The sequence below is a fragment of the Pseudophryne corroboree genome, chromosome 1, assembly GCF_028390025.1.
Source record: "Pseudophryne corroboree isolate aPseCor3 chromosome 1, aPseCor3.hap2, whole genome shotgun sequence".
Lineage (NCBI taxonomy): Eukaryota > Metazoa > Chordata > Amphibia > Anura > Myobatrachidae > Pseudophryne > Pseudophryne corroboree.
In genome coordinates, this window is record NC_086444.1 from 302,818,825 (window position 1) to 302,844,163 (window position 25,339).

Consider the following 25,339-nt stretch of genomic DNA (forward strand, 5'->3'; position numbering starts at 1 on the left):
TAACCTCTGCTAATAGGAAATTCACAGCTTGCTGATTTCAATTAAGCACTGATTTATAGGTTTCATTTGATTGGTAACTATCATTTATTTGTGTTTCATGTAGCCATTAACATACAGCCAATAATATTCAACATTTAACTGTATTGCTCCAGTATAAATAAGAAATGATGTGATTTCGTCTATATCAGAAAATCGAAAGTTCAACAATCTTAGGGCCTAATTCAGACCTGTTCGCAGCAGCAAATTTGTTAGCTAACGGGCAAAACCATGTGCACTGCAGGGGGCAGATATAACATGTGCAGAGAGAGTTAGATTTGGGTGGGTTATTTTGTTTCTGTGCAGGGTAAATACTGGCTGCTTTATTTTTACACTGCAATTTAGATTTCAGTTTGAACACATCCCACCCAAATCTAGCTCTCTCTGCACATGTTATATCTGCCCCCCCCCCCCCCCCCCCCTCCCCGCAGTGCACATGGTTTTACCCATCAGCTAACAAATCTGCTGCTGCGATCAGGTCTGAATTAGTCCCTTAGTCTTGTACGTGTGTTAAGGCCATCTAAGCATGAAAAATATATTGTCTATATTTTTGAAGAGAGCAGACCATACTTATCTATTCTTGCAGATACTGTAGTCAGACAGCAATATAGATGATGTTCAGCGGCAGCGGGACAGAAATTCACACCCTGGTGCCTTTGTGTGTGCACTGACCTGGCAAGGAGCTTGTTCTATGCTCTTGGCCAATGGGAGAGTGAGCACATAGACTATGAAGAAGCTATTGGCGGTCACTCATCCACCCCCATTATAATCCGTTATGCTGGGCCCTCACAACAGGCACAGGTATTTTATGAATAGCATGTTGCCAAAAGACTGTGAAAGGCTTGGATGCATCCATATTGACAGAATTTATCTTATTAGCACCACTAACTACTAGACTAGACCATTTCATTACCATATTAACTTATACATAAGTAAAGGATTTACATGACAATACGTTTATAATGTGATATACAGTACGTCATCAGGTTTGCTCAGAATCAAGAAAACCAAGACTTTGGGGGAAAAGTGGAGAAGTGAGCAAGTGGAGAAGTTGCCCATGGTAACCAATCAGCTGCTTTGTATAATTTTATTGTTTGCAAATTATAAATGTTACTTATATGCTGATTGGTTGTCATGGGCAACTTCTCCACTGGCTCACTTCTCCCCTCTTCTACACTGCTTAGTACATCTCCCCCTAAATGGAGTGAAGTTAATAAAAAGAGTGTTGTGGAGGGAACCACTTGCTGTACGATGGAATATGCATCCATGTCCACCACAAAGATATACTTCCATTTTACACCAGTTGCGAGCCGGTACAAATGATCCTGTCCTATACTTTTATTGGGTCTTTTAATTCTGTACTTCAGTGGAGAAGCACATTTACATTTTACCTGATGGATCTTTAATACCTGGGTACATGGGAGCAGATGTATTAACCTGGAGACGGCATAAGGAAGTGATAAACCAATGATATGTGCAAGGTGATAAACACACCAGCCAATCACCTCCTAACCGTTAATTTACATATTGGAGCTGATTGGCTGGTGTGTTTATCATCTTGCATTTATCACTGGTTTATCACTTCCTTATGCCTTCTCCAGGTTAATACATCTGGCCCATGGTGCAGTCATCTAATCCTGTGAACCACAAAGTAAATGTAAAGTTGTTCTACAAATAATGGGGCAGATGTATTAACCTGGAGAAGGCATAAGGAAGTGATGAACCAGTGATAAATGCAAGGTGATAAACACACCAGCCAATCACCTCCTAACTGTTAATTTACATATTGGAGCTGATTGGCTGGTGTGTTTATCATCTTGCATTTATCACTGGTTTATCACTTCCTTATGCCTTCTCCAGGTTAATACATCTGGCCCATGGTGCAGTCATCTAATCCTGTGAACCACAAAGTAAATGTAAAGTTGTTCTACAAATGAGATTCAAAAGTTAATCTGTATATTTTATTTTGTCAAGGCTTTAACAAACTGTTCTGCGTTTCACAGGTAAACAACACCCAGTATCACATGTAGACCTCTTTCCTTGATTCTGAACTTTTACTTTCCCAAGGACCAACCCAGCTAATGAACACCACATGGAAATGTTAGGAAAAGAAAAGAACACGTAACAAAAGAAAATGTAACAGAAAAGTTTAACTACTACATGTGTAACTATGTCGGGTTGGTTATGAGTGACCGGCACTTGTATACAGACGCCGGGATCCCGGGAATTAGAATGGGGGGGCAAGCGCCACATGATCTATTCCCACTCTATGGGTGTCGGCGGCACCCACGAGTGGGAATAGTCCCTGGTAGTCGGCATGCCGGGATTTTGCAGCGGAGAGATGTAGGCGTCGGTATTGTCTTTGCATAGTTATGAATATATGCATGCCCGCAGAGCGATGCCCGTAAAAGCTGGGTAACTGGTGAGTGCCTGAGGGCTGCTGTAAATACATGCTGATGATGGTGGGCGCCAGCACCAGCTAGCTGCTGGCAATTCTCTGATTGTATATTCAATGTTAACACGAATAGGTGCTTTCTTCATCCACAAGTGGAATTAGGTTAGACTTTAAAGTAATATTTTTCATATCTGCACCGTACATATTTTCCTGGAGAATCTGCAAACACTGGGGCAGATTAAATATATGGTAGTGTTTCCAAAACCTGTGAAATGGGAGTCCACGTAGGAGCACTCGCTAACATAAGGAAGCATTGTTCAGCCTAGATTTTGCCGTTAGTAAATTACCTTTAATCAGTTTGGTTTCAAAAGGTCACCAACTTAATCCATCAGTGTAAATAATAATTAGCTACTTGTGACTGCTACCTACATGCATTTGGTAGGCGGTGTGTTCATGAACAGCCTCTGGTTCCAGTGACTGTGAAAATGCACGTTCTAGGTTCCTGTCCAAAAAATGTTGCACTGTGTTCACCAGTGTAGAAGTAATGCTTTTGCTTTGCACTGGTGTTGCCATGGAATCCTGGTTAATTCCTACGACCTGGGACTGGCCATATTAGCCCAGGAGAATCTAATTATATCTCTCTTGTCTCTCAAAAACAATAGCTTAGAAGTAACAGAAGTGATTGAAAACTACTGAAAGGATGGGGATACTTGGCTAAAATTCCTCATGCACCTCTGTGCTCCCAGTGCAAAAGAAGTAAAGAAACACAACCAAAAATAGGTTTAATAAAAAAATGCAGGTATGGACGGATGTCAGTCACACGCAATAGAGCAGATTCAATTAGACACAAGCCATTGCCGACAGCTCAAATTATGCACATATCAGTCTATTACTGTAGCCAATTTCTGCTCGCACCTCCACAGGCTGCAAGCAGCCAATCAGCTGACAACTAATACAGTGTTCAATCTCTCAGATTTACAGGAGATATATGCCCTTGGAAAATAGAACATAAAATAAGAATTTACTTACCGATAATTCTATTTCTCGTAGTCCGTAGTGGATGCTGGGGACTCCGTAAGGACCATGGGGAATAGCGGCTCCGCAGGAGACTGGGCACATCTAAAGAAAGCTTTAGGACTATCTGGTGTGCACTGGCTCCTCCCCCTATGACCCTCCTCCAAGCCTCAGTTAGGATACTGTGCCCGGACGAGCGTACACAATAAGGAAGGATCTTGAATCCCGGGTAAGACTCATACCAGCCACACCAATCACACCGTACAACTTGTGATCTGAACCCAGTTAACAGCATGATAACAGAGGAGCCTCTAGAAAAGATGGCTCACTACAGCAATAACCCGATTTTTTGGTAACAATAACTATGTACCAGTATTGCAGACAATCCGCACTTGGGATGGGCGCCCAGCATCCACTACGGACTACGAGAAATAGAATTATCGGTAAGTAAATTCTTATTTTCTCTAACGTCCTAAGTGGATGCTGGGGACTCTGTAAGGACCATGGGGATTATACCAAAGCTCCCAAACGGGCGGGAGAGTGCGGATGACTCTGCAGCACCAATGAGAGAACTCCAGGTCCTCCTCAGCCAGGGTATCAATTTTGTAGAATTTTACAAACGTATTTGCTCCTGACCAAGTAGCTGCTCGGCAAAGTTGTAAAGCCGAGACCCCTCGGGCAGCCGCCCAAGATGAGCCCACCTTCCTTGTGGAGTGGGCATTTACAGATTTTTGGCTGTGGCAGGCCTGCCACAGAATGTGCAAGCTGAATTGTACTACAAATCCAACGAGCAATAGTCTGCTTAGAAGCAGGAGCACCCAGCTTGTTGGGTGCATACAGGATAAACAGCGAGTCAGTTTTCCTGACTCCAGCCGTCCTGGAAACATATTTTCAGGGCCCTGACAACGTCTAGCAACTTGGAGTCCTCCAAGTCCCTAGTAGCCGCAGGCACCACAATAGGTTGGTTCAGGTGAAACGCTGAAACCACCTTAGGGAGAAACTGAGGACGAGTCCTCAATTCCGCCCTGTCCGAATGGAAAATCAGATAAGGGCTTTTACAGGATAAGGCCGCCAATTCTGACACGCGCCTGGCCCAGGCCAGGGCCAACAGCATGACCACTTTCCATGTGAGATATTTTAACTCCACAGATTTAAGTGGTTCAAACCAATGTGACTTTTGGAACCCAAAAACTACATTGAGATCCCAAGGTGCCACTGGAGGCACAAAAGGAGGCTGTATATACAGTACCCCTTTTACAAACGTCTGAACTTCAGGGACTGAAGCTAGTTCTTTTTGGAAGAAAATTGACAGGGCCGAAATTTGAACCTTAATGGACCCCAATTTCAGGCCCATAGACACTCCTGTTTGCAGGAAATGTAGGAATCGACCCAGTTGAAATTCCTCCGTCGGGCCTTACTGGCCTCTCACCACGCAACATATTTTCGCCAAATGCGGTGATAATGTTTTGCGGTTACATCCTTCCTGGCTTTGATCAGGATAGGGATGACTTCATCCGGAATGCCTTTTTCCTTCAGGATCCGGCGTTCAACCGCCATGCCGTTAAACGCAGCCGCGGTAAGTCTTGGAACAGACAGGGTCCTTGCTGGAGCAGGTCCCTTCTTAGAGGTAGAGGCCACGGATCCTCCGTGAGCATCTCTTGAAGTTCCGGTTACCAAGTCCTTCTTGGCCAATCCGGAGCGACGAATATATTGCTTACTCCTCTCCATCTTATAATTCTCAGTACCTTGGGTATGAGAGGCAGAGGAGGGAACACATACACTGACTGGTACACCCACGGTGTTACCAGGGCGTCTACAGCTATTGCCTGAGGGTCCCTTGACCTGGCGCAATACCTGTCGAGTTTTTCCCAACGGTTTATAATCATGTGGAAGACTTCTGGGTGAAGTCCCCACTCTCCCGGGTGGAGGTCGTGTCTGCTGAGGAAGTCTGCTTCCCAGTTGTCCACTCCCGGAATGAATACTGCTGACAGTGCTATCACATGATTTTCCGCCCAGCGAAGAATCCTTGCAGCTTCTGCCATTGCCCTCCTGCTTCTTGTGCCACCCTGTCTGTTTACGTGGGTGACTGCTGTGATGTTGTCCGACTGGATCAACACCGGCTGACCTTGAAGCAGAGGTCTTGCTAAGCTTAGAGCATTGTAAATGGCCCTTAGCTTCAGGATATTTATGTGAAGTGATGTCTCCAGGCTTGACCATAAGCCCTGGAAATTCCTTCCCTGTGTGACTGCTCCCCAGCCCCGCAGGCTGGTATCCGTGGTCACCAGGATCCAGTCCTGAATGCCGAATCTGCGGCCCTCTAGAAGATGAGCACTCTGCAACCACCACAGGAGGGACACCCTTGTCCTTGGTGACAGGGTTATCCGCTGATGCATTTGAAGATGCGACCCGGTCCATTTGTCCAGCAGGTCCCACTAGAAAGTTCTTGCGTGGAATCTGCCGAATGGGATTGCTTCGTAGGAAGCCACCATTTTACCCAGAACCCTTGTGCATTGATGCACTGAGACTTGGCTCGGTTTTAGGAGGTTCCTGACTAGCTCGGATAACTCCCTGGCTTTCTCCTCCGGGAGAAACACCTTTTTCTGGACTGTGTCCAGGATCATCCCTAGGAACAGAAGACAAGTCGTCGGAACCAGCTGCGATTTTGGAATATTGAGAATCCAATCGTGCTGCCGCAACACTACCTGAGATAGTGCTACACCGACCTCCAACTGTTCCCTGGATCTTACCCTTATCAGGGAATCGTCCAAGTAAGGGATAACTAAAATTCCCTTCCTTCGAAGGAATATCATCATTTCGGCCATTACCTTGGTAAAGACCCGGGGTGCCGTGGACCATCCATACGGCAGCGTCTGAACTGATAGTGACAGTTCTGTACCATAAACCTGAGGTACCCTTGATGAGAAGGGTAAATTTTGACATGAAGGTAAGCATCCTTGATGTCCCGAGACATCATGTAGTCCCCTTCTTCCAGGTTCGCAATCACTGCTCTGAGTGACTCAATCTTGAATTTGAACCTCTGTATGTAAGTGTTCAAAGATTTTAGATTTAGAATCGGTCTCACCGAGCCGTCCGGCTTCGGTACCACAACAGTGTGGAATAATACCCCGTTCCCTGTTGCAGGAGGGGTACCTTGATTATCACCTGCTGGGAATACAGCTTGTGAATGGCTTCCAAAACTGTCTCCCTGTCAGAAGGAGACATCGGTAAAGCCGACTTTAGGAAACGGCGAGGGGGAGACGTCTCGAATTCTAATTTGTACCCCTGAGATATCACCTGAAGGATCCAGGGGTCTACTTGCGAGTGAGCCCACTGCGCGCTGAAATTCATTGAGACGGGCCCCCCACCGTGCCTGATTCTGCTTGTAAAGCCCCAGCGTCATACTGAGGGCTTGGCAGAGGCGGGAGAGGGTTTCTGTTCCTGGGAACAGGCTGATTTCTGCAGCCTTTTTCCTCTCCCTCTGTCACGGGGCAGAAATGAGGAACCTTTTGCCCGATTGTCCACGAAAAGACTGCGCCTGATAATACGGCGTCTTCTCATGTTGAGAGGCGACCTGGGGTACAAACGTGGATTTCCCAGCTGTTGCCGTGGCCACCAGGTCTGAAAGACCGACCCCAAATAACTCCTCCCTTTAATAAGGCAATACTTCCAAATGCCGTTTGGAATACGCATCACCTGACCACTGACGTGTCCATAACCTTCTACTGGTAGAAATGGACAACGCACTTAGACTTGATGCCAGTCGGCAAATATTCCGCTGTGCATCACGCATATATAGAAATGCATCTTTTAAATGCTCTATAGGCAAAAATATACTGTCCCTATCTAGGGTATCAATATTTTTAGTCAGGGAATCCGACCACGCCAACCCAGCACTGCACATCCAGGCTGAGGCGATTGCTGGTCGCAGTATAACACCAGTATGTGTGTAAATACATTTTAGGATACCCTCCTGCTTTCTATCAGCAGGATCCTTAAGGGCGGCCATCTCAGGAGAGGGTAGAGCCCTTACAAGCGTGTGAGCGCTTTATCCACCCTAGGGGGTGTTTCCCAACGCACCCTAACCTCTGGCGGGAAAGGATATACTGCCAATAACATTTTAGAAATTATCAGTTGTTATCGGGGGAAAACCACGCATCATCACACACCTCATTTAATTTCTCAGATTCAGGAAAACTACAGGTAGTTTTTCCTCACCGAACATAATACCCCTTTTTGGTGGTACTCGTATTATCAGAAATGTGTAAAACATTTTTCATTGCCTCAATCATGTAACGTGTGGCCCTACTGGAAGTCACATTTGTCTCTTCACCGTCGACACTGGAGTCAGTATCCGTGTCGGCGTCTATATCTGCCATCTGAGGTAACGGGCGCTTTAGAGCCCCTGACAGCCTATGAGACGTCTGGACAGGCCCAAGCTGAGTAGCCGGCTGTCTCATGTCAACCACTGTCTTTTATACAGAGCTGACACTGTCACGTAATTCCTTCCAACAGTTCATCCACTCAGGTGTCGACCCCCTAGGGGGTGAAATCACTATTACAGGCAATCTGCTCCGTCTCCACATCATTTTTCTCCTCATACATGTCGACACAAACGTACCGACATACAGCACACACACAGGGAATGCTCTGATAGAGGACAGGACCCCACTAGCCCTTTGGGGAGACAGAGGGAGAGTTTGCCAGCACACACCAGAGCGCTATATATATACAGGGATAACCTTATATAAGTGTTTTTCCCCTTATAGCTGCTGTATCTTTAATACTGCGCGTAATTAGTGCCCCCCCTCTCTTTTTTAACCCTTTCTGTAGTGTAGTGACTGCAGGGGAGAGACAGGGAGCTTCCCTCCAACGGAGCTGTGAGGGAAAATGGCGCCAGTGTGCTGAGGAGATAGGCTCCGCCCCCTTATCGGCGGCCTTATCTCCCGTTTTTCTATGTATTCTGGCAGGGGTTAAATGCGTCCATATAGCCCAGGAGCTATATGTGATGCATTTTTTTGCCATCCAAGGTGTTTTTTATTGCGTCTCAGGGCGCCCCCCCCCCAGCGCCCTGCACCCTCAGTGACCGGAGTGTGAAGTGTGCTGAGAGCAATGGCGCACAGCTGCAGTGCTGTGCGCTACCTTGTTGAAGACAGGACGTCTTCTGCCGCCGATTTTCCGGACCTCTTCTGCCTTCTGGCTCTGTAAGGGGGCCGGCGGCGCGGCTCTGGGACCCATCCAGGCTGGGCCTGTGATCGTCCCTCTGGAGCTAATGTCCAGTAGCCTAAGAAGCCCAATCCACTCTGCACGCAGGTGAGTTCGCTTCTTCTCCCCTTAGTCCCTCGATGCAGTGAGCCTGTTGCCAGCAGGTCTCACTGAAAATAAAAAACCTAAACTAAAACTTTCACTAAGAAGCTCAGGAGAGCCCCTAGTGTGCACCCTTCTCGTTCGGGCACAAAGATCTAACTGAGGCTTGGAGCAGGGTCATAGGGGGAGGAGCCAGTGCACACCAGATAGTCCTAAAGCTTTCTTTAGATGTGCCCAGTCTCCTGCGGAGCCGCTATTCCCCATGGTCCTTACGGAGTCCCCCGCATCCACTTAGGACGTTAGAGAAAAATACATAGTGTGATATTGTAACAATGGGAGAAGACAGGTAAAACAATCTCTAGAGGTGCCAGACTCGTACCGCATCAGGTGGTCTACTAATATGTAGACAATAGCGCAGTATTTAGAGCGGGTCACCGTCTTGGATATATCCTGACTCCTTCCAACGTCTCGGGAGTGTCCCCTTCTTATTCCAACCCAAGGTGCATGTAAATAAAAATGGTACTCCAATGGTGCATTACCATAAAAAATTTATTCATAAGATTTAAAACTTTAAAAGGTGGGTTCTTACCAGACTGAATGGTCTACATGAAACAGTAGACAACAGCATTTGTTACAAATCAAACAAACAGGCGTCCCCAGGAGTAGTTGTATACAGCCAGGCAAGAGCTCCACACACGTCCTGCTACCTTCACCAACGCGTTTCGATAACAAATGGTTATCTTTTTCAAGGTGTAGATGGTAGCAGACACCCTGTGGTATTTATCCTCCCACAAATCTAGACAACTAAAAACCTAATGCCAGACATGGATTGCCTAACTGCTAAAATCCTAAATACCTAACATAGGCTTAATACATTAAGGGAAATCCATTTCATGCATTCCTTTTAAAGTTTTAAATCTTATGAATACATTTTTTATGGTAATGCACCATTGGAGTACCATTTTTATTTACATGCACCTTGGGTTGGAATAAGAAGGGGACACTCCCGAGACGTTGGAAGGAGTCAGGATATATCCAAGACGGTGACCCGCTCTAAATACTGCGCTATTGTCTACATATTAGTAGACCACCTGATGCGGTACGAGTCTGGCACCTCTAGAGATTGTTTTACCTGTCTTCTCCCATTGTTACAATATCACACTATGTATTTTTATGTTCTATTTTCCAAGGGCATATATCTCCTGTAAATCTGAGAGATTGAACACTGTATTAGTTGAGGAGCGCCTGAGATAAAAGGTGGTAAACTATTGGTTGTATTTCTGTCTATCGGGAGTATTGGTGATACTTCTAACCACTTTTCTTTTCGGCGGCTCAGGCGCACTAATTGTGATCTATTGTTTGCACAAAATCAGCTGACAACGTTTCCCGCAAAGCTGCCGGAAGCCATTTGCGGCTAACTGAAGTTAACCCATAAAGGCTCTAAAAATTCTCCATTCCACAATTTTCATCAATCCAAAACATTTTAAACTAAAATGGTCACATTTAAGTGAGACACTGAATAAAGAACACACGTTATCACTGTACTCAGAGGAAGTAGCCAATTAAATTGTGCTTCATGCTTCAGGGGCACACATAGTGCATTACTAATAAGAATAATGGAACCCCAGAAAACAAAAAAATATATCATTGAGTAGGTTAATACATAAAATAAATGTCATTCTTAGCTATACTGATAGATCCCAAAGAGTGAAACAGACATAAAGAATAAGGGGGAAATTTACTAAGGTGGGAGATTTTTAGAACTAGTGTTGTTGCCCATAGCAACCAATCAGATTATATCTATTATCTGCTAGAAGCAGCTAGATAAATGGTAAGTAGAATCTGATTGGTTGCCATGGGCAACATCACCAGTTCTAAAAATCTCCCACCTTAGTAAATTTACCCCCAAGTGTTTATTTAAGAGGAAACTTGGCCTGGGCTTGCAATCTACATCCTCCCGAAGTATGCCTGAGAAATATGGCTGTGATACATAGCTGGCAAGAGACAGAGAATAAACACCAATCAAAGGACACTCAAAAGTACAACCAAAGCAGCTCTGTAACTAAATTTAGCCTGCATGCAATCCGAGAGCGGCTTGCTAGCAGAACTGGCTAAGTCACACAACCATCTTCTTCCAGATCACAGAACATGTTTGACAATTGTTAATTATAATAAAATTCCAGCCACTCGCTCACAGAGCAGAAAAGAGCAACATTTATCAGTTTATTTTTCTTGTTTAACAATGAGCTGAATGAAATGGATTCATACCTTTGTAATGATTTGTGTCCGTCTTATTTTTCACAATGCCTTGTAATACATCTTTCACATATAATGCAGTTAAGCAACTGAAGTAACTTTGCAACAAGTATGAGATGGGAAAAAGTGAGTGACAAAAAGTGATTCTTTACTGAATTGCATGACATAGTGTTAATATTTTCCACTTTAATAGGCAAACAAAAAAATAAGAATTTACTTACCGATAATTCTATTTCTCGGAGTCCGTAGTGGATGCTGGGGTTCCTGAAAGGACCATGGGGAATAGCGGCTCCGCAGGAGACAGGGCACAAAAAAGTAAAGCTTTACTAGGTCAGGTGGTGTGCACTGGCTCCTCCCCCCATGACCCTCCTCCAGACTCCAGTTAGGTACTGTGCCCGGACGAGCATACACAATAAGGGAGGCATTTTGAATCCCGGGTAAGACTCATACCAGCCACACCAATCACACCGTACAACTTGTGATCTAAACCCAGTTAACAGTATGACAACAGAAAGGGCCTCTTAAAGATGGCTCCTTAACAATAACCCGAATTAGTTAACAATAACTATGTACAAGTATTGCAGATAATCCGCACTTGGGATGGGCGCCCAGCATCCACTACGGACTCCGAGAAATAGAATTATCGGTAAGTAAATTCTTATTTTCTCTATCGTCCTAAGTGGATGCTGGGGTTCCTGAAAGGACCATGGGGATTATACCAAAGCTCCCAAACGGGCGGGAGAGTGCGGATGACTCTGCAGCACCGAATGAGAGAACTCCAGGTCCTCCTTTGCCAGGGTATCAAATTTGTAAAATTTTACAAACGTGTTCTCCCCCGACCACGTAGCTGCTCGGCAGAGTTGTAATGCCGAGACCCCTCGGGCAGCCGCCCAAGATGAGCCCACCTTCCTTGTGGAGTGGGCTTTTACAGTTTTAGGCTGTGGCAGGCCTGCCACAGAATGTGCAAGTTGAATTGTGTTACAAATCCAACGAGCAATCGACTGCTTAGAAGCAGGTGCGCCCAACTTGTTGGGTGCATACAATATAAACAGCGAGTCAGATTTTCTGACTCCAGCCGTCCTTGCAATGTATATTTTTAAGGCTCTGACAACGTCCAACAACTTGGAGTCCTCCAAGTCGCTAGTGGCCGCAGGCACCACAATAGGTTGGTTCAGATGAAATGCTGATACCACTTTAGGGAGAAAATGCGGACGAGTCCGCAGTTCTGCCCTATCCGAATGGAAGATTAGATAAGGACTTTTATAAGATAAAGCCGCCAATTCAGATACTCTCCTGGCAGAGGCCAGGGCTAGTAACATAGTCACTTTCAATGTGAGATATTTCAAATCCACCTTTTTCAATGGTTCAAACCAATGGGATTTGAGGAAATCTAAAACTACATTTAGATCCCACGGTGCCACCGGAGGCACCACAGGAGGCTGTATATGCAGTACTCCCTTGACAAAAGTCTGGACCTCAGGGACAGAGGCCAATTCTTTTTGGAAGAATATTGACAGGGCCGAAATTTGAACCTTAATGGATCCCAATTTGAGACCCATAAATAATCCTGATTGCAGGAAATGTAGGAAACGACCCAGTTGGAATTCCTCCGTCGGAACCCTCCGATCCTCGCACCACGCTACATATTTTCGCCAAATGCGGTGATAATGTTTCACGGTGACTTCCTTCCGTGCCTTAATCAAGGTAGGAATGACTTCTTCTGGAATGCCTTTCCCTTTTAGGATCTGGCGTTCAACCGCCATGCCGTCAAACGCAGCCGCGGTAAGTCTTGAAAAAGACAGGGACCCTGCTGTAGCAGGTCCCTTCTCAGAGGTAGAGGCCACGGTTCGTCCGTGAGCATCTCTTGAAGTTCCGGATACCAAGTCCTTCTCGGCCAATCCGGAACCACTAGTATTGTTCTTACTCTTCTTTGCCGTATGATCTTCAATACCTTTGGTATGAGCGGCAGAGGAGGAAACACATACACTGACTGGTACACCCAAGGAGTTACCAGTGCGTCCACAGCTATTGCCTGTGGATCTCTTGACCTGGCGCAATATTTGTCCAGTTTCTTGTTGAGGCGAGACGCCATCATGTCTACAATTGGTCTTTCCCAACGGTCTATTAACATGTTGAAGACTTCTGGATGTAGACCCCACTCTCCCGGATGAAGATCGTGTCTGCTGAGGAAGTCTGCTTCCCAGTTGTCCACGCCCGGGATGAACACTGCTGACAGTGCTATCACGTGATTCTCCGCCCAGCGAAGAATCTTGGCAGCTTCTGCCATTGCACTCCTGCTTCTTGTGCCGCCCTGCCTGTTTACATGGGCGACCGCCGTGATGTTGTCCGACTGAATCAACACCGGCTTTCCTTGCAGGAGAAGTTCCGCCTGGCTTAGAGCATTGTAGATTGCTCTTAGTTCCAGAATGTTTATGTGAAGAGACTTTTCCAGACTCGTCCATACTCCCTGGAAGTTTCTTCCTTGTGTGACTGCTCCCCAGCCTCTCAGGCTGGCGTCCGTGGTCACCAGGATCCAATCCTGAATGCCGAATCTGCGGCCTTCTAATAGGTGAGCCTTCTGCAACCACCACAGAAGTGACACCCTTGTCTTTGGTGACAGGGTTATTCGCAGGTGCATCTGCAGATGCGACCCTGACCATTTGTCCAACAGATCCCTTTGGAATATTCTTGCATGGAATCTGCCGAATGGAATTGCTTCGTAAGAAGCCACCATTTTTCCCAGGACTCTTGTGCATTGATGTACTGACACTTTTCCTGGTTTTAGGAGGTTCCTGACCAGATCGGATAACTCCTTGGCTTTTTCCTCTGGAAGGAAAACCTTTTTCTGAACCGTGTCCAGAATCATTCCTAGGAACAGCAGACGAGTTGTCGGGATTAAATGGGATTTTGGAATATTCAGAATCCACCCGTGTTGTCTTAGCACCTCTTGAGATAGTGCTAAAGCTGTCTCCAGCTGTTCTCTGGACCTTGCCCTTATTAGGAGATCGTCCAAGTATGGGATAACTAATACGCCTTTTCTTCGAAGAAGAATCATCATCTCGGCCATTACCTTGGTAAAGACCCGAGGCGCCGTGGACAATCCGAACGGCAGCGTCTGAAACTGATAGTGACAGTTTTGAACAATGAACCTGAGGTACCCCTGGTGTGCGGGGTAAATCGGAACGTGTAGATACGCATCCTTGATGTCCAAGGATACCATAAAGTCCCCTTCTTCCAGGTTCGCTATCACTGCTCTGAGTGACTCCATCTTGAACTTGAACTTTTTTATGTAGAGGTTCAAGGACTTCAGATTTAGAATAGGCCTTACCGAGCCATCCGGCTTCGGTACCACAAATAGAGTGGAATAATACCCCTTTCCTTGTTGTAATAGGGGTACTTTGACTATCACCTGCTGAGCGTACAGCTTGTGAATGGCTTCCAACACCCTCTCCCTTTCGGAAGAGACGGTTGGTAAGGCAGACTTCAGGAAACGATGAGGAGGATCCGTCTCTAATTCCAACCTGTACCCCTGAGATATTATCTGCAGGATCCAGGGGTCTACCTGCGAGTGAGCCCACTGCGCGCTGTAATTTTTGAGACGGCCCCCCACTGTCCCCGAGTCCGCTTGAGAGGCCCCAGCGTCATGCTGAGGTTTTTGCAGGAGCCGGGGAGGGCTTCTGTTCCTGGGAAGGAGCTGCCTGTTGGTGTCTCTTCCCTCTTCCTCTGCCTCGTGGCAGGTACGACAAGCCCTTTGCTCTCTTATTTTTGTAGGAGCGAAAAGGCTGCGGTTGAAAGGTCGGTGCCTTTCTCTGTTGGGGAGTGACTTGAGGTAAAAAAGTGGATTTCCCGGCAGTAGCCGTGGCCACCAAGTCTGATAGACCAACTCCAAATAACTCCTCCCCTTTATACGGCAAAACCTCCATGTGACGTTTTGAATCCGCATCGCCTGTCCACTGTCGTGTCCATAAGGCTCTTCTGGCTGAAATGGACATAGCACTCACCCGAGATGCCAGTGTGCAAATATCCCTCTGTGCATCACGCATATAGATAAATGCATCCTTTATTTGTTCTAACGACAGTAAAACATTGTCCCTATCTAGGGTATCAATATTTTCAATCAGGGATTCTGACCAAACTACTCCAGCACTGCACATCCAGGCAGTTGCTATAGCTGGTCGTAGTATAACACCTGCATGTGTGTATATATTCTTTTGAATAACTTCCATCTTTCTATCTGATGGATCCTTAAGTGCGGCCGTCTCAGGAGAGGGTAACGCCACTTGTTTGGATAAGCGTGTGAGCGCCTTGTCCACCTTAGGGGGTGTTTCCCAGCGCGCCCTAACCTCTGGCGGGAAAGGGTATAATGCCAATAACTTTTTTGAAATTATCAACTTTTTATCAGGAGCAACCCACGCTTCATCACACACGTCATTTAATTCTTCTGATTCAGGAAAAACTGTTTGTAGTTTTTTCACACCATACATAATACCCTGTTTTACGGTATCTGTAGTATCAGCTAAATGTAACGTCTCCTTCATTGCCAAAATCATATAACGTGTGGCCCTACTGGAAAATACGTTTGAATTTCTACCGTCGTCACTGGAATCAGTGCCCGTGTCTGGGTCTGTGTCGACCGACTGAGGCAAAGGGCGTTTTACAGCCCCTGACGGTGTTTGAGGCGCCTGGACAGGCATTAATTGATTGTCCGGCCGCCTCATGTCCTCAACTGACTGTTTAAGGGAAGATAAACCATCACGTAATTCCACAAATAAAGGCATCCATTCTGGTGTCGACCCCCTGGGGGGTGACATCTGCATATTTGGCAATTGCTCCGCCTCCACACCAATATCGTCCTCATACATGTCGACACCACGTACCGACACACACCGCAAACTCACAGGGAATGCTCTAATGAAGACAGGACCCACTAGCCCTTTTGGGGAGACAGAGGGAGAGTCTGCCAGCACACACCACAAAGCGCTATATATACAAGGGATATCCTTATATTAAGTGCTCCCTTATAGCTGCTTTAATATATATATATATAGCCATTAATGTGCCCCCCCTCTCTGTTTTACCCTGTTTCTGTAGTGCAGTGCAGGGGAGAGACCTGGGAGCCGTTCTGACCAGCGGAGCTGTGACAGAAAATGGCGCCGTGTGCTGAGGAGATAGGCCCCGCCCCTTTTTCGGCGGGTTCTTCTCCCGCTATTTTTCCAGTCAGGCAGGGGTTAAATATCTCCATATAGCCCCTATGGGCTATATGTGAGGTATTTTTAGCCTTGTATAAGGTTTATATTTGCCTCTCAGAGCGCCCCCCCCCAGCGCTCTGCACCCTCAGTGACTGCCCAGTGAAGTGTGCTGAGAGGAAAATGGCGCACAGCTGCAGTGCTGTGCGCTACCTTATGAAGACTGAGGAGTCTTCAGCCGCCGGTTTCCGGACCTCTTCACGCTTCAGCATCTGCAAGGGGGTCGGCGGCGCGGCTCCGGGACCGGACTCCACGGCTGGGCCTGTGTTCGATCCCTCTGGAGCTAATGGTGTCCAGTAGCCAAGCAGCAAATCCACTCTGCATGCAGGTGAGTTTACTACTTTCCCCCTAAGTCCCACGTTGCAGTGATCCTGTTGCCAGCAGGACTCACTGTAAAGAAAAAAAAACCTAAACTAAACTTTCTCTAAGCAGCTCTTTAGGAGAGCCACCTAGATTGCACCCTTCTCGTTCGGGCACAAAATCTAACTGGAGTCTGGAGGAGGGTCATGGGGGGAGGAGCCAGTGCACACCACCTGACCTAGTAAAGCTTTACTTTTTTGTGCCCTGTCTCCTGCGGAGCCGCTATTCCCCATGGTCCTTTCAGGAACCCCAGCATCCACTTAGGACGATAGAGAAATACTGAAAATACAAACTGAACAGAAACTTTTACCAGCAAAATGTATATTCAATATAATGGATTTGAGACTGTATAATTGAGAGAATGATCAAGCTGCAGCTACAAGTGCTTACCTCTTATTCGCCCTACACACTGGGCGATGTTGCAGGGCGATATGAACGTTCTCTACATTGGTACTTTTATCTAAATGAAGATAACACTTCCTCTAACACTAGAAATGGACTGATAGATTGATAATTGCTAATAATAATAGATTGATAATAAGACAGCTCTTCCATTGATACACATAAACAGAACATATTCAAGTATATTCCTTACATGCATAGGCATTACACTACAAAAAAATAAAAAATAAAAATAATAATAATAATAATAATAATAAACCACTATATGGGGTATATTCAATTGAAGTCGGATCCATTCCGACATTCATTTGTCGGAATGGATCCGACTTGGGCTATTCAATGTCATCTCAATTCGACTTTAAAAAAAGTTGAATTGAGATACAGCCGCTGCTGTATCGCTGCTCTCCCCAGTCTGCCCGCGGCTCTTCCCCCCCCCCCCCCCGTCTCTCTGCCTCAAACGTCTCTCCGCTCCCCGTCCCCGCATCACAGCCGCTGCTCACGGCAGCGTCCACCCGGCTCCAGCATGCGAGGTCTCGCTTGCTGGAGCCGGGTGGACGCTGCTGTGAGTGGCGGCTGTGACATCCTCCAGCACTGCTCTCCCCCCGTCTGGCTGCCCGCGGCTCTCCTCGTCTGGGTGCCCGCGGCATTCCCCCGTCTCCCCGCGACTCCCCCCCCCCTCTCCTCCACAGTCCCTCATCTCAGTCCGACATTTTTTTATGTCGGACTGAGATGGTCTGAAACGGTTTCCCTCAAAAGTACGTGAATCAGCAGCTACTGTATACCGCCGATTCGCGCACTATTCAACAAGTCGAATTCCCAGACTTGTCAAATAAAAACAGCTGGGATTGAATAGGTCGAATCACGATTCGACCTGAAATAGTCGAAAACTGCTGTCTTTTCGACAGATGGCAGTTTTCGACCCTAATTGAATATACCCCTATATAGGACAGAAATAAATATGCAATGTCTATAAGATGAGACGATCTTCTCCTCCTCCTTGAATAACCCGCTCAGTTGTTGCTAGATGTTGCTGCTTCTGAAAGCACATTTTCTTACAATCCATCAGCTGTTCAAAATCCCTCCACATCTTCACTTGTTTCATGTTGGGCCCATGGCTTTCTTTAACCGATTTTTGCTTCTCTCTTAATTTCTGTTTTAAGAAAGCAGACGATAATAGTCATTGGTATCTGTTCCAGAATTGTTTTCTCTAACATTTAGGATAACTTTCTCAAACAAGATCCCATCACAAAACTATGGGGGAGGTTTACCAAAACTTGGAGAGAGATAAAGTACTAACCTATCAGCTTCTAACGTCCATTTTACAGGTTGTGTTTAAAAGATTACTGGAGCTGATTGGTTGGTACTTTATGCATCTCCAAGCTTTGATAAATCTCCTCTATACTTACTCCACCAATACTGGGGCTGATTTAGAATCACATGCAAGTCGGCAGCATTGTGTGCTTAACTATAAATGGGCTTCTTTGCTTGCATTCAGAGTTGGCTACATCTTGAGCCACCTGCTTGCTAAAGTAGGAGTCATCACTATCAATGCATATCAACCTCAGCCCTACAATTAGTGCAAGAGATCCTTCTGGAATCAGATGGATCTCTGTATACAGATGTGCCTTCATAATTCTAGTCGCGATACGCTATGCAGTGCCAGAAACCTGGTGCGAGTGAGCATGAGAAGAAAGCCACGCCTGCTGCATTGCAGCACTTTGTATGCAGATTCAAACTCAAGTGTAATACATAAAATGAATCACTGCAGTCTCATGAAGCGGTTTTGCTACCAAGATACTTGCTCGAGTGGAACAGATGCTTGATACAAACCGAGCTGCATGCAACCTGGGTGGTAGTTCCGAGTTGATTGTAAATGTGCTAAATCTGGCACATCTACGATAATTTATTCTCACATGCGGGGGAACGCCCAGCATGGGGCTAGTCTGCCCCGCATGTCAGCCCCCCCCCCCCCCAAGTACAAAAGCATTGCACAGCGGTGATGCTTTTGCACTTGCCAAGTAGCTCCCTACCTGCGCAGCTCCTGCGCTCTGGCAGGGACCTACTTCGCATCCCGGGTTGCAGCAGCTGCATTGTACCATCATGCAGCCGCCGTGTGCCGGACCATGCCCTCAAAACGGGTGGCCAAACGCAGTCGGCCCTCCCCCTCCCGCCCAGCGAATGCCTCTGCCTGTCATTCAGGCAGAGGCGATAGCTGGGCTGAGATGCCGATCGCATATCTGGCATGCAGATGCACACTGCGGTGCATGCGCAGTTCAGACCTGATCGCCCGCTGCGCGATCAGGTCTAAATTAGTCCCCTGGTGCGCCAAAAAGGGCCATCTGTATGTTCACCTTTGAATAGACTCTGTCCTGAAAACAGATTTGCGTATATTACGCTGAATCAGGCCCCTTGTGTGCACTGTCAGGCCTAGCCTGCATGGGTGATGTTTAGCTAAACCTCATAAAATTCAAATTATTACAGAAATCTCTTGCTTTGTAACATTCATAGTTTATTATGTGCTTTACTACACAACTGCTTTGTAGCACGATTATCTCCTTCAATCACATAATCCTGCATGAATTTCAGGTGATTAGTCTCCAAAGACTTTATTGGAATGAGCAATTCATGGCTCATTTGTGAGATTTTTGGTAATGCTGGACAGAAAATGCTCATTAAAATAGAAAACACTGGAAGGTTCTATTTTCATATAAACATGTAAAGTTTGTTTGATTGGTTGCTATGGGAAACACCTCCAGATTTCCCGTTTAGAAGCTATGGAGTACAAACCAAGGTAAAGAGAGACAACCTGTCATGAAGACAGTAAGTGTTTTCCATGTTTGAGACACGCCAAATGTGGCTTTTTAGAACTAATATAAGGAGGAGGATCTGAGCGGGATCCTGTCTTTAGGTCGAAAGTAAGTAGGTCAACACTGTCTAGGTTGACCACTATTGGTCGACAATAAGTAGGCCGACATAGTCAATAGGTCGACATGGACTCTAGCTCGACATGTTCTAGGTCGACATGAGTTTTTTTAAAAATAAATAAATAATTTTTTAAACTTTTTCATACTATACCATCTACGTGAACTACAATTGGGAACGATAACCTGTGCCGAGCGCAGTGGTAGCGGGCCGAGGCACCTTGCCCGAAGCATGGCGAGCGATGCAAGCTATGCAAGGGGACACGGTGCACTAATTGGGGTTCCCGGTCACTGTATGGAGAAAACGACACAAAAAAAAAGTAGAAAAACTCATGTCGACCTAGTACATGTCAACCTAGAGTCCCTGTCGACCTAGAAACAATGTCAACCTACTTACTGTCGACCATTGGTGGTCGACCTAGACACTGTCGACCTAAGTCTAATCTACCTAACATACCACACCCATCTGAGCTACTGTAGCCAACGTTGTCGCTGCTACAGTATGAAACAAACACAGAATCAATACAGACAGATCTGTACAGGGGTCTATGTAACAAAACTGACCATAGAAGGAGATTTCATATCACTGCTTATATAGCCATGACCACCTTTTCCATTACAGCTTCGGTGGTTTTTCTTGTAAAAATAGATTTTGGTTCTTATGTCAGTTTAGGAAAAAATGCTTTACTTGAATACGGTGCCTTGCTAAAGTATTCACCCCCCTTTTGCATTAGCTTAGTGATATCATTCAGGTGCTCGAAAGGGAGGGGTATACCCCTCCCTTTCGAGCACCTGAATGATATCACTAAGCTAATTGAGCATCTACCAATATATATATGTTTGTTGTGAGAGGCAGAGAGGTTCCTGCATTAGGAGGAGGTGCAGGCCCTGACATGCCACATGGAGCATTATGGGGTTGCTCCAAGGTAGGTAGCTCTTAGCTTAGACATATTGTAGTAAGGAGCCATTATCATGTGGCTCCTTGCTGGTTAATCTTAGACCCAGATTGGGGTAATGGAGGTGTGAGGTGTGGTGCCTCTGGACTGGCTGAGCTGGATGGCCTTAGTGTGGCATACCTTTACATTCTACTAACACTTTTCACTTATTAATTTTTTAACACTATTTCTCTATTTTAATTGCATTTAATTTTTGTATCACTTTCTCTATAGCTTCGGCTTCCTAAATACTAATTTATTAACACTATAGTTTTTTCACTGGTATGCTACGCTGGGCTTTCTGGCTTATGCTGGTGTTTTGGGGTGCCACACCCTGCACCAAGATATAGCGCTAGGGACCCCAAATATACAGAGACTCCTTGATGCGGCTTTGGGGCTTATTCACACATTTGCGCCAATATGTGTAACGAAGATCTCTGAATTCTATTATCATGTGGAATTTATATCTGGTTACGGTTATCATTCAGGGTGCTGGGGGAAACAAATGCCTTTTTTTCTTGCTTAGAAATACCCCTCCCTTTCGAGCACCTGAATGATATCACTAAGCTAATTGAGCATCTACCAATATATATACACTAATAATAACATTGCATTTTTCTCTTTCTAATTCACATTGGATAATGAAAGCACTGTACTATTAAAGCATACCTCCCAACATCGGGAGATGGCAACATGGGACTCCCTGGTGCGGTGAAGCCATGTGTGTATGAAAATGGGGTGTGGCCTATAGAAAAGAGGTGTTACATATATAAAAAGTGCGTGGCTTTATGGGAGTGCCATGATCACAAGCCACACCCGCATTTTCCGTCACTATGGGGGCATGCCCAGCGCTCTGTGAGCTGCTAGCATGCCCCCAGACCCACTGGTCTTCCGTGAATAGACGCTGTGCGTGTGCGCATAGTGTCTAATCACCGCTGCTCTGCTAGACAGATCAGTGAGTGACAAGAGCCTCCAAACCGCCACCCTCGGCCCCACCACAGGACATTTTGCGTCCTGCGGGTGGGACATCGGGTCAGTCACCAAAAAACTGGACTGTCCTGCAGAAATCAGGACAGTTGGGAGGTATGTTATAGACATGTAGATATGGAGCAATAAGTAATACTTTCCTACTTTTAAAATCTCTGTGTAAATCTATAGGGTAGATGTGTAAATCAGTCAAGGCCCCACTTCCTTACTGCAAAATACATTGATTACGGATTATATAGCAGGGCCATATCCAGACATCACAGACCCGGGCCACCCACTTCACTAGTGAAGTGAACATTGTGGACTTTCTGCGGGAGTAAGCAAGTATGCTAATACTTATTTTGCTTTACTTATATAGCGCCAGCATATTCCATATCACTTTACAATTAAGAACAAAATATGACTAGGTAATAACAGACAGATAAAGAGGTAACGGGCCCTGCTCGCAAGTGTACAATCCATATGGCGGTTAAGGGCAGAAGGAAGATGGAGGGGGAAGACTGGCAATGGTATCTGTGCAAGATCTGTGGGTGATGTAATCAGTGAGATGGGCGTAAGAACAACCACATGCTATGACGCAGTTAGGAGCTCAGTGCAAGAACTGTTATACCACCCATAGTACATGAGGTCTCGTTCCCTCTACAGCGGAGGTTCTGAAACACGCCACTCAAGGCAACCCATCGGCCCAGGTTTTAAGTTTATCCAAGCTTGGCCAGAGGTGACTTAATTAGCACCTCAGCCAATCTGATTTAACCATCTGTGCTGAGCCATGGATAGACCTAAAACCTGGACCATTGGGGTGCCTTGAGGACCGTGTTTGAGAACCTCTGCACTACAGCAATAACCAAACAAAAAGCACACATTAAATTACATTAGCCACTGTCTACAGGAACACACACAAAATGGTATGCTGTACACTTTACAGTATGTATATGATGCTATTTACGGTCTTACAAAAACCACTAAGCTGTGGATCCAGTGGCAGTTTGGTGGGGAAACTCCCCTTTAGAAATATTGACTTTGGCCATCTGGATTTCTACGGCTCTTCCTGAGCTGCTGACTTTTGTGCATGTGATGATGCAAAGTCACCAATTTAATGCAACCTAGCTAAGTTTCCATCACCCCTACTGCAATACACAGCTTCTAGCGGTATGCCAACCATAGATGTGATCCGGACCACTTGTCCAACAGGTCCCACTGAAAAGTTCTTGCATGGAACCTGCCGAATGGGATTGCTTCGTAGGAAGCTACCATTTTTCCCAGGACTCGCGTGCAATGATGCACCGATACCTGTTTTGGCTTCAGGAGGTCTCTGACTAGAGATGACAGCTCCTTGGCTTTCTCCTCCGGGAGAAACACTTATTTCTGTTCTGTGTCCAGAACCATCCCCAGGAACAGTAGACGTGTCGTAGGAACCAGCTGTGACTTTGGACTGTTTAGAATCCAACCGTGCTGTTGTAGCACTTTCCAAAATAGTGCTACCCCGACTAGCAACTGCTCCTTGGACCTTGCCCTTATAAGGAGATTGTCCAAGTACGGGATAATTAAAACTCCCTTTTTTCGAAGGAGTATCATCATTTCGGCCATTACCTTGGTAAACACCCTCGGTGCCATGTACAGTCCAAACGGCAGTGTCTGGACTTGGTAATGGTAATCCTGTACCACAAATCTGAGGTACTCCTGGCGAGGATGGTAAATGGGGACATGCAGGTAAGCATCCTTGATGTCCCGGGATCCCATGTAATCCCCCTCGTCCAGGCTTGCAATAACCGCCCTGAGCGATTCCATCTTGAACTTGAATTTTTTTATGTATGTGTTCAAGGATTTTAAATATAAAATGGGTCACACCGAACCATGCGGTTTCGGTACCCCAAACCGTGTGGAATAGTAACCCCGTCCTTGTTGAAGTAGGGGCACCTTGAGTATTACCTGCTGGGAATACAGCTTATTAATTTGCCTCTAGCGCAGCCTCCCTGCCTGAGGGAGTTGTCGGCAAGGCATATTTGAGGAAACGGCGGGGGGGAGACATCTCGAATTCCAGCTTGTACCCCTGGAATACTACTTGAATGAAACAGGGATCCACCTGTGAGCGAGCCCACTGATCGCTGAAATTTTTGAGACGGCCCCCCACCGTACCTGGCTACACCTGTGGAGCCCCCGCGTCATGCTGTGGACTCAGAGGAAGCGAGAGAAGAATTTTGATTTTGGGAACAGGCTGACTGGTGCAGCTTTTTCCCTCTTCCCATGTCTCTGTACAGAAAGGAAGCGCCTTTGACCCGCTTGCTTTTCTGAAGCCGAAAGGACTGTACCTGATAATATAGTGCTTTCTTAGTCTGTGAGGAAACCTGAGGTAAAAATATTTCTTCCCAGCTGTTGCTATGGATACGAGGTCCCAGAGACCATCCCCAAATAATTCCTCACCCTTATAAGGCAGAATCTCTATGCGCCTTTTAAAGTCAGCATCACCTGTCCAGTGACAGGTCTCTAATACCCTCCTGACAGAATGGACATTACATTCATTTTGGATGCCAGCCGGCAAAATATCCCTCTGTACATCCCTCATATATAAGACGACGTCTTTAATATGTTCTCATGTTTGACAGGGTCACCGACCACGCTGCAGCAGCACGATCTGCAGGTCTCAGTCTAGTACCTGAGTGTGTAAATACAGACTTCAGGATAGCCTCCTGCTTTTTATCAACAGGTACCTTCAAAGTGGCCGTTCCTAAAACGGCAGTGCCACCTTTTTTGACAACCGTGTGAGCGCCTTATCCACCCTAGGGGATATCTCTCAGCGTAACTTATCCTCTGGCGGGAAAGGGTACGCCATCAGTAACTTTTTAGAAATTACCAGTTTCTTATCGGGGGGAACCCACGCTTTTCACACACTTCATTCATTCATCTGATGGGGGAACAAAACACTGCCTGCTTTTTCTCCCCAACATAAAAACCCATTTTTAGAGGGTTAATGTCAGAAATGTGTAACACATTTTTTTTATTGCCGGGATCAAGTCACGGATGTTCCTAGTGGATTGTGTATATGTCTCAACCTTGTCGACACTGGAGTCAGACTCCGTGTCGACATCTGTCTGCCATCTGAGTGAGCGGGCGTTTTTGAGCCCCTGATGGCCTTTGAGACGCCTGGGCAGGCGCGGACTGAGAAGCCGGCTGTCCCACAGCTGTTACGTCATCCACCCTTTTATGTAAGGAGCTGACACTGTCGGTTAATACCTTTCACCTAACCATCCACTCTGGTGTCGGCCCCACAGGGGGCGACATCACATTTATCGGCATCTGCTCCGTCACCATATAAGCCTCCTCATTAAACATGTCGACACAGCCGTACCGACACACCGCACACACACAGGGAATGCTCTGACTGAGGACAGGACCCCACAAAGCCCTTTGGGGAGACAGAGAGAGAGTATGCCAGCACACACCAGAGCGCTATATAATGTGGGGATTAACACTATAACTGAGTGA

The 25,339-nt window shown here is 46.2% G+C and overlaps 1 protein-coding gene across 1 annotated transcript in view; it reads right to left on the reverse strand.

Moving 5' to 3' along the window:
• Nucleotides 1-17,692: 17,692 nt before the first annotated feature.
• The window catches only part of IFT81 (intraflagellar transport 81), a 452,264-nt gene continuing 444,617 nt past the window's right edge, over nucleotides 17,693-25,339 (reverse strand). The window contains exon 19 of the mRNA XM_063964420.1: nucleotides 17,693-18,163. Coding sequence (XP_063820490.1) covers nucleotides 17,981-18,163 — 183 coding nt within the window. The 3' untranslated portion in view covers nucleotides 17,693-17,980. The remainder of the gene's footprint in view (nucleotides 18,164-25,339) is intronic.